The sequence below is a fragment of the Malus sylvestris genome, chromosome 14, assembly GCF_916048215.2.
Source record: "Malus sylvestris chromosome 14, drMalSylv7.2, whole genome shotgun sequence".
Lineage (NCBI taxonomy): Eukaryota > Viridiplantae > Streptophyta > Magnoliopsida > Rosales > Rosaceae > Malus > Malus sylvestris.
The window spans coordinates 25,432,240-25,442,243 of NC_062273.1; the positions used below are offsets into that span (position 1 = coordinate 25,432,240).

The 10,004-nt window shown below is 39.6% G+C and overlaps 3 protein-coding genes across 3 annotated transcripts; 1 reads left to right on the forward strand and 2 right to left on the reverse strand.

Annotated features, from left to right (window-relative positions):
- The first annotated feature begins 4,041 nt into the window (after positions 1-4,041).
- Positions 4,042-5,195, forward strand: LOC126600621 (RING-H2 finger protein ATL56-like). Its single transcript, XM_050267215.1, has one exon. The coding sequence runs from the start codon at positions 4,722-4,724 to the stop codon at positions 5,166-5,168; it is 447 nt and encodes a 148-aa protein (XP_050123172.1). The 5' UTR covers positions 4,042-4,721; the 3' UTR covers positions 5,169-5,195.
- Positions 5,196-5,921: 726 nt separating this feature from the next.
- Positions 5,922-7,134, reverse strand: LOC126600622 (protein DELETION OF SUV3 SUPPRESSOR 1(I)-like). The gene is made up of 3 exons (XM_050267217.1): positions 6,986-7,134; positions 6,785-6,898; positions 5,922-6,196 (listed from the first exon to the last, which is right to left on the reverse strand). Exons 2-3 carry the CDS (start codon positions 6,873-6,875, stop codon positions 6,060-6,062), a joined length of 228 nt encoding a protein of 75 aa, XP_050123174.1. The 5' UTR covers positions 6,876-6,898; positions 6,986-7,134; the 3' UTR covers positions 5,922-6,059.
- A 422-nt stretch (positions 7,135-7,556) lies between these two features.
- Positions 7,557-9,724, reverse strand: LOC126600620 (U-box domain-containing protein 19-like). Its single transcript, XM_050267214.1, has one exon. The coding sequence runs from the start codon at positions 9,675-9,677 to the stop codon at positions 7,557-7,559; it is 2,121 nt and encodes a 706-aa protein (XP_050123171.1). The 5' UTR covers positions 9,678-9,724.
- Between the last annotated feature and the right edge of the window lie 280 nt (positions 9,725-10,004).

Genomic DNA, 10,004 nt, shown 5'->3' on the forward strand with positions numbered 1-10,004 from the left:
GGGATATCCGTGTTGGATATCGGTGACCCTCCGTGTTGGGGGGCATTCAGATGATTGTTGACCTCAGCAGAGGTGACGAGCTTGTGTGCTTGAGCATGCCTAGCCTCGTGAAGCATCTCGAAAAGTTTCTCATACTGCTCCTGGAGGACCTCGTTCCTCATCACTATCTTGTTGTTCTGAGCTTCTAACTCATCGACTTTAGCTTGAAGAGTAACTCTATTTCCTTCCTGCTTTCATTGATTCATACTAGGTCCAATGGGGGTGTCATTCTGTGTGCTATGGCTTCTTTCGCTCCCCATGTTGGAGAAAGATGTTTGGCCAAAAGAAAGTGTACGAGCGGTGGAAACCAACTTAACAAAGCTGAAGAGAGTGGGAGTAAGTGTCTTTCCCACAGACGGCGCCAAATGTTGATGCACAAAATCAGCGAGGACTTTGGTACAACAGAAAGTGTCAGGTTTGTGACCTTCGCTTGGTTGCTTCGATCACTAGTGAAGATAAGTACGTAAATGAATAAGGACAGGGAAGCAAACACAAGATGTACGTGGTTCACCCAGATCGGCTACGTCCACGGAGTAGAGGAGTTCTCATTAATTATGAAGGGTTTACACAAATACATAGGTTCAAGCTCTCATTTTGTGAGTTCTAGTGAATAGTTTAGTACAAAATGACATTAGAGATTATTGTGGGAGAATGATCCCTATTTATAGAAGAGAGTTTCTAGTTTTGTTCTAACATTGACACGTGTCGTGTTGTGATTGGCTTCTGATGTTGACACGTGTCGAGCTGTGATTGGCTTCTGATGTCGACACGTGTCGCATTGTGATTGGCCTCCTGGTTGAAGGGAAGCTCTTCTGGGTCCTTGACGGTATAACGTTGACCGGTGCTTAGTAGGTTCGGGATTGGTCAAGTATGGTACAAACATATCCGTTTCAAGATAGTATAGAGCGGCGTTTCATGGATTAGGGTTCCACAAAAAAATGGAAAACAAAAAACCCCCGCAGTTCAGTAATTTCAGGTAGAGTATACAGCAGCCCCAGATTTCTCTCTCCTGTAATACGTTCCACATGTCTAGCTTCAAGCCGGTGTTTCAATTTCAATATCAGGAATTGTTTCGCTCACCATCTTCAGGTGATGATGATACTCAACACTTTATTTATAACTGTTAGATGAATTTAAATTTCAAGATCTAGTGAATTCTAGATAGACACAAACTTCAAAATTTAAACTCATCAAATTATAATAAGTTGAATAGTGAGCAGAATCACCACTTCAGTGTGGTGACAAAAATTACATCCTTTCAGTATCAACGTGCGGAGAAATTTTTCTGGTGACTAGAATTCAAATAACATTAAGAAGACAATAGTTACTACACATCTGCAGCAACTGTCAATTAGTTGGTATGCTCAATGTTAATTAGTTGGTATGTTAATACTATCTACTCTTTTTTTTTTTTTTTGAAATAAATATAAACAACAAGCTCTTAATGTCAGATTTGTATCTAAAATATAATCCGGATCCTCTTTATGAGGATCCCGGAGATCCGTGAATTGTGTTCGTTAATCGTACATTGTACGGTTAGAAATCATTTTAAATATTTTTATTTAAAATTAAACACAAACAGTACCTGATAAAAACTGACCGTACGATATACGATAACGAACATGATTCACGGATCTCAAAGATCCTCACCAAAAGGATCCTCATCAAAATGATCGGGAGAGGATCCTGTTGGCCTAAAATATTCCTACAAAATAGAGCGGAGCTGCTTTAACCCAAAAGAAATTAGGTCATCGATCTGCACTATCTTATCTACTTGGTTTCCAAGCTTTGGCATTTTCTTTACCAAAAAGGCTTTTGCATTTTCAGAAAACCTTTAGGTTTTTATTAACAAAGAAATTATTAAAATCAAATGGTTAAAAAAAAAAACAAAACAAAACAAAGAAACCCCCGTTAGGTGGCAAAGAGTTTACGAAGAGTCACACTTTGAAGAGAGTCTCCGTATGATTTCTCATAAATCAAACATAGTAGTGTCATATACATCCTTTTATGTTGGAAAAATTCCTACAATAACTATAATATTGATTCTATTAATTGAATAGAAATTGAAAGTGGTGCCTTTTGGTTTTAGATGTGTTTATTCTAATATGAAATTCAAATAAACGGTGGGGACTTTTGAGTCTTTATGAATAGTAACATGTTTTTTGGAGACACATCTCTACTTATGTAAATAGGCAAGTCCCCAAGTAATCATGAATAACTTTTTTATTATTCACATAATCATACATAGAATGCACTAAATATTATAGTCTCATTGAGTTCATATGAGAGAGTTTTCAATATAATCATGGTTTAGAGTGCTACTATTACACAGGCAAAGCTACAGGGGGATCCCATCGCTGAAAGTGAAGCCCATGAGCGACGGTCCGCCCTTTTGCTCTCTCGAAAAACCTGCAAGTCATGGAGCCCTTTCGTAATCGGCCATAAATTCGAAAAGCACATTAGCGGACGCCTAGGAGGGAGTAGGAGGGACTAGGCGGAACTATACACTGCTCAAATCCTCCTTCCAATGTTTCGGGTAATTGGTTTGATACTTATGAGTGGTTGAAGTATAGTATAACAAGAGATGTTGCATTTTGCTGTTATTGCTAATTTTTCAAATGTGATTTTGATAAAGCAGAAAATGTTGGCATTGATGTCTTCATTGAAAAAGGTTTTCAAATATAACTTATTTGTATTAATAAAATATAGACGATATTACTATATAAAAGGATTTGATTGTTGCATTTTTTTGAACCTTGCACTCCTTTAAATTCGCCCCACCCTATATAATTAATTCCTAACTTCGCCACTGATAATGGGCCCCGATAAACTTGCCTCGACCATTATTAAGTTTTCTGATCTATTTTCATATGCATTTAGCATTGTTTTTCTATAATCTGTATGCATTAAATTATTTATTTAATTACAAGACTTCGTTTTATTTTATATATACTTAATATAGCAATTAGATCCTATTTACCCTTTATTTATCCTTGTCAAACTTTTGATATTGCATGTAATTAGCGACCCACTTTCGTACATGATTAAACATGATAATTTGATAAAAATGATTAATAACTAGATTTAATTAAAAGTAAGGGGCATGTTTATATGAATTCTCCAAGTACCACCATCTAAATTATTATTTCCGCCTAAAAGTTGGGCTAACTAACAAGCTTGCCTTACATTTTATATCTCTATTAATTAATGAAACTCTCTTTATCAATCAAAAGAGAGTGAAAAACTACTTAGTGTTCTATCACAAAAAAATATGAAATAATGTAATTTCACAGGTCCAAATTTTAGTGTTTTTTATTGAAGGATCATCTACAAGTGATATTAAAATACCTCCACTATTAAAATAAAATAAAATAAAACCTCTCACTTCCCCCACGTTCTCTCTCTCCCTCTCTCCTTCTCATTTTCTAAAAAAATGTAAAGTGTGTAGGCCAATGCTAGTATATATATAGGGTTTAGGGTTTAGTGTGTGTGTGTGTGTGTGTGTGTGTATATATGTATAGTATATATATAGGGTTTAGGGTTTAGTGTGTGTGTGTGTGTGTGTGTATATATATGTATAGTATATATATAGGGTTTAGGGTTTTGTGTGTGTGTGTGTGTGTGTGTGTGTGTGTGTGTGTGTGTGTATGTATAGTATATATATAGGGTTTAGGGTTTAGTGTGTGTGTGTGTGTGTGTGTGTGTGTGTATATATATTATACGTAGGTGTCATTCTGGTGGTTGATATCATCATTATAAATCAAAATAAACATGCCCCTTGTTTAATTGAAAATGTCTAATTAGCAAACTCTTGTGTTGTACGAGTTTGGTTATAGAATCGACGTTTTAAGAACCTAATTTGTTGATGAGCAAAATCCAATTTCTTGAGCGTTTGTTTAAATTAATCGGTCAGATTAATGATAAGTTATGATCGTTAATAAATATATAGAGTCATTACTTTTTATATGCAAGTCACAATAAGATATGAATGCAAAATTAGCTCTCTAAAACCATTAACATAAAAGTTTATGCACATATTTCAAACTCTAATTAGCATTTAGCCTGGCCTCAACTTTAAACGCAAAATTAACTCTCTCTGCCTCTCTCTCAATCAGAGAGCTTAACCTAATTTTCAATCTTTTTAACCATAGATTACTTCTTATTTTGGATGGATTAGTCTAAATTTGAATAAAATCTTTCTGCCTCAATTCTCATGGCCTGGAATTTGTATCCTCTCTATCCATAATTTATTAGCGCAAAGGGACAGAAGCAGCCCACTTGTAACTACAAAACTGTCATGCACATAATTCAACCAAAACTCAAACCCCAAGACACACGTTATAAGCTTCTGTTCTTTCCTTCTGTTCCAGTTTCTTCATGCCACCTGAACCGGTCTGTTCAAAACTGCGTTTTTTCAGATAAGATCGATGGTTTTGATGCATGAGGTGGCCTTCAAAAGCTTTCGGGCTCGTTTAGGTTGCTTCTCTAAAAAGTACTTCCGTTAGAAGCACGTTAGAAAGTTTTTAAAAATCCAATCACTTGGAAGAGAGCTTCCTGAATAAGTACATGGCAGATGCGAGTTATTCTGTCAATCGCTGTTGGAAGTGCTTTAAGCCATTCCAGAAGCTTTCAGCTAATTGGGTTTGATCTCGGTTGTGTCACTTCTGTACAATATTTAGGGAATGGAGATTTTAATCTCTGTGATCTTACTGTTCGTGGGGGTTGCTGTTTTAGTAGTAATTCATGTGTGTATCATTGGGAGAGCATTCAACAGAGGCAATGATCAAGGTGTTAATCGGGTTCAAAGAAACAGCATTGTTGCGATAAAAAAGATGTCCAATGAGGAACTGAACATGCTGCCTTGCTTCGACTACACGGCAGAAGAGAAAGGGACCACGACCAACCACCCTGTGGATTGTGCAGTTTGCTTGGAAAGTTTCAAGGGAGGCGAAAAATGCAGGTTGTTGCCAAATTGCAGGCACAGCTTCCATGCTCAATGCATAGACTCGTGGTTGCTGAAGACTCCGGTTTGTCCGGTGTGTCGGACTTGTGCTAGAACTCCAAAGATTGATGTGAGTTTGGGAGGGGCAAGTGGCGTTTCCGGCGATTTTCGAGTCGAAATGACCTAGCAGGCAGGATGCTCAAAGTTTTGTATTTCGCTGTCAATAATGATTTTTTTGTAAAATGTTTCTTTGCTTGCATCCTTTTTCATGAAGAATTCAATGCTGGTTCTGTTTAATGTGATCGCTTTGGGAAGGGGGAAAAAATTTGGTTTCTGCCGACGGTAGATTGGGATTTGAAGCCACAATAGATTGCAAAATTTGTTATGGTCGCCTTGCATTAGGGGGCAAAGGCTCAAGTTTCGCCCTGTTTGTTGATCTTGAGCCTCCAGGACTTACATAACCGGGGACACCAAGTGGTAGTGTTTCAAACCAATAATGCAATCACATGTTACTAAAACATACGGCGATGCATGATATAATTGGAACACCGCCACCTTAGCGTTCCGGTTTCACGGAGTTAAGTAATCGCTTTGTGCAAGCCATGAAAACGCAAAGGATCAGTTAATTCAGAAGAACGCACAGCAATGAAGATATGTGATAACTGTTTCACCATTCTTGGTAGAATAGGCATGCCCCTCGGACATTAAGGAGGGGTTTTCGGACAACAACGTCATGGTCACGCTATAGATACAAAAGCATCGCCATATAAATTTCAACTCACGAAGACCAGGACATCATCTACTAACATGTTAGCTTACAAAATTCGGATATTTACGCGTACCTCTAGGAAAACACACAATGTCATGTGCTCTCAAGATTTCATATTCACAGAGACAAGCTTAACCTTTGTGATTCTAAGCAAAACTAAAACTCAGCTCAAACCACTAAATCTTGAGGCTTTATAAAAAAAAAAAAAGTACATTGGAAAGGTAAAAGCTAGTGTTTTGAAACGAAAGATAACAAGAAAACCCATCTCAAGTTCACAAAACAAAGAAAACTACCGACGTAGTCTGCAGACTAAGCTGAGCTCTTCTCAGGATTGTTCTCAAGTTCCCTCCTCAGCTGCAGAGAGAAGTCATCGTTAACATCATCATCATCCCAGTCGTCTTCCCACTGCTGTGTCACTTCCTTGCCTTCCTCTTTGTCCTCCCATTCTGTCATTGTTCAAAAACAAAACAAGACGAAGTTAGAACGATGCATAACTCCTACCTGATCAGCTTTGCAAGCGTACACACAACAGCATGAACCATAAGTAAAAGCAATGCAGGTACTCTAAACCTACACCAGATATGCAGAGAATCACCGTGCTCACACAAATCAAGTCTACAAAAGAATACCGAACACAACTAGAACGGCTCCTTCTCAAAGTAGTTACCCAATTTGAATTCTTCGTCAAATTAACGAATATTCAAACAAGTTACCCAATTTGGGAAGCATGAGGCCCAGAAAAAGTTAACCAATTTGAATTCATAAGCAAATTAACGAATTTCAACAGTCTTAGCATACCACAGGATCAAAACTAAGAGACCCAAAAACTTAAATCCACCTACTAAATGCTAATGCAGGCGAGACATTGCAAAAATCCCCAAATCAATTAAAAAAATACATACAATAAGTGAATAACAGTAAATTTCAAACATTTCCAATCAATTGAAACCCTAACAAATAAATAGCACAAATTGAGATTGAATTGAAACTAAGGCTAAACGATTCAAACACGTATTGAAGCGCAGAATTCATACCTTCGTTGATATCAAACTCTTCGAACTCGTCGTCGTCTTCGAATAGATCCATCTTCGCGACCTCCGTCACCGCCTGGGGCTCCGCCGCCATACCGATCCTCAAAGCGCACACACCTAATACAACAAAAAGCCAATTCAGCTTTCAAATTCCACGAAATCAGAATCAAAACATAGAGAAATTAAAGAATGAGTAGAACATACAGAGAGAGATTGGAGAAGCTGAGAAATTAGGAATTAGGGATTTCAGGTGGGAAACTTCTGGTTTTTCTACAAGCGTCAACGGTCAAAGAGGTAAAAGCCCAAGTGAGATTAGATTCTTATATGTGGGCTTTTTATGGTTAAGCCTTGGGCCCATTTATTTGTTCTTGTTGATACTTAAGGACATATTTACCGAGGAATCTTATTTTAGTTACGGATTATTCTTATGCTTCTGATAAAAGTTTAGATGAACAAAAAGTGAGTGCGGCTCACTACAAGTAATTGGGCCAAGTTAAAGCCTAAATAATATTTCTTACATTTGAATTTTAAAGGTAATGATACAGAGACAGTTACTTAAATTATATTTTGCAGATAATATAATGTGGCGGGTGATGGTTAAAAAAATAATCCATCAATCAACCGCCTTTTCAGGTTATTTACAAAATATATTCTAAAATCATAATCTTTGTAGCATTTTACAAATTTACAAAGTATAAAGCCTAACTAATGGTTGTTTTTAAATATTTACACCATCTATGAATGTATTTACATGCAAAATCGAGATGAATCACGGTTACCGAACGCTTTGTTTGCGCCTAACTGCAGTACTCATCCATCTCGGTGCGCTAGTTTCACCGAAGTTATGGAGAAATTTGATGAGGGAGGACGCTTCATTGATCGAGTGAGATGTTCCATCAGTCAAGAGCGAAAACAGTCTAGGCATTAGAGATGGTTCCGTCGCCAAAACAGCAACAACTTCCGCCCCGCCATTGATGCACAAAGACAGCAATGTTGAAACACAATACTTTTTCGCTCTTTGGGATGTCGAAGTTTGAAGAATGCGGATGATCAAATGCAGATCAATGGCGTAGAGGATTTCGTGTGATCCTACCGCATTCTCGGCCAAAATTGCAAGAATTGCTAATGCATCATCAACAAGCTGATCAGGGTTTTCTGATGATGAAGATATTATGTCAATTAGCAATGGAACAATGCCTGCGTCCAGCACTTTTTGTAGATTCTTGGCACGAAGGAGCAGCCCGAGAATTGCAACCACGGAGTTCTTTTTGCCACACGTTGTTCCTTCCCTGATCAGCTCCACAAGAGCTGGGATGGCCTCGGGTAATTCTCCAATTAGTTTCCGATACTGGCTTGTCGAAGAGAGGTGAAATATCGTTGCAGCTGCGCATTGCCGGGCTTCTAAACTCAACCCATTTTTAAGAACAGCAACAACTGATGGTAGTCCTCCCCATGACATTATCAATTTCATTCCGCTTGCGTATTTCGCGAGCTTCAACAAGGCTGCGATTGCATTCACTTGCGTGGATGCATCCGCGGAATTCAGTAGTTTCAGCAGAGGAGGGATGGAGCCAGCCTTGATAAAACAAGACCTATTGAAAATGTTTGATTTGGCTAGCAGCCGAATCTCATAAGCAGCCTTGTTTTTCTGTTCGCTTGTTCCGCAAGCAACCCTTCCGCTGAGAAATCTCGAGAGAAACTTCATTGCTTGTTTAGCAACGGGGCTACCATGCGCGACCGTTTGATCTTTGTCGGAGCTTTGCGTTCCTGGCCTGCCAAGAGAAACGCCATTGTATTCACAAAGATTTTTTAGTAGCTTGCGAAGAATCGAATTCGGTACCAACTCTGTGTTTGTGATCACCTCTCCTGTTTTGGGGCAGAGCATGTTTCCGGCGCGGAGCCATTTCTGAATCGAACTTCGATCGTATGTCTGACCTGTAGATACAGTCACCGGATCAAGCATTAGCTCAAGAGAAATCGGGCACTTGAAATCTTCAGGGTTTAAGCAACGAAACATCTCCACGTTGCACCTGGAGTCGATTTGATTCGCAGCGTTTTGATGATCCAATGTTTCGAAGATCACTCCCCTGCTGTAGCTCAGGAACCCCACCAAGCTACTGAGAAAAGGAACCTCCCTCTCGTCGCGATCGGAACGCTTGAAAGCGATTTCTTCTTCCAAGAATTTGATCTCCATGTTGCAGTCGCTCCATCTTTTGACTCGAAGGTAATCGAGGACCCGCTTTACGGCATTCAAATCGGGCTCGATTCCCCTTTCGAATTGGCTCAGAATCGCAAGCAATCGTTTCGAAGCCAATTTGTCATCCGCTTCGAGCTCGATTTTGACCTTCCACGATTGCTTCGACACCAATTCAACCAATTCCTTAACTTCATCGCCAACATCGATCAATTTCAACGGCAAAACATCAAGAGCCGTCGCCAGAGCTCGAATCAGCAGCCGAAATTGGGTAGCAAGAAACTCGCATTTCGTCAGCATCAAAATCCGACCGCCTTCTCTCGTGCAGTCTTCCAACAAAAACCGGATTTTTTGGAAGACGAAATGAAGCTCGGAGAAGCAGAGGACAGCGGAAGATTTCGAAAGAGCCGAATTGCACTCACATGCCTCCTCAAAGAACATGAGAAGAACACGAACTAGGCGAATTGCTTCCCGGCTATTCTTCCGTTGCGTCGCGAAGCATTTCGAGTGGAAATTGCAGATTGTGTGGAAGAGAGGGATCAGAGAGTCGAGAAGGGTCTCCGGAGAAATACATTCGCAAGGGCGCACCGCCGGAAACATGAGTATCCGGCGGTCGTCGCTATCAAATCTCGAATTCATTGATACAATTGTGTGTGGAGAAACAGAGTGGCTCTGTTTTTGTACATAAAATTGGTGTAGCATTCGACTCAGAAGAGAAATGGTTCTCTGTTTTTGCTCTCTGTTTGTTTTCGGAATTAATGGGAGGAGCAGCGGCAAAAGTTGCAACAATATAGGGAGATAACGGGCACGTGGCGGGATCCTAGTAGTCCACGTTCCTAAGTTGATTAGGATTAAAAACATGACTGGATAGGCTACCTGGACACGTGGGGAGGTGGGGTTCGCTAGTGATCGTGGGGACCACAAGCCGACTGGGACACGTGGACTCAGCTTTTGGGCGACGTGTTGCGGTGGCAATGGGGCACCCAGAGGAACACGCGTGTGTTTTCCTGTGTTTTGGGTCAATTTTAA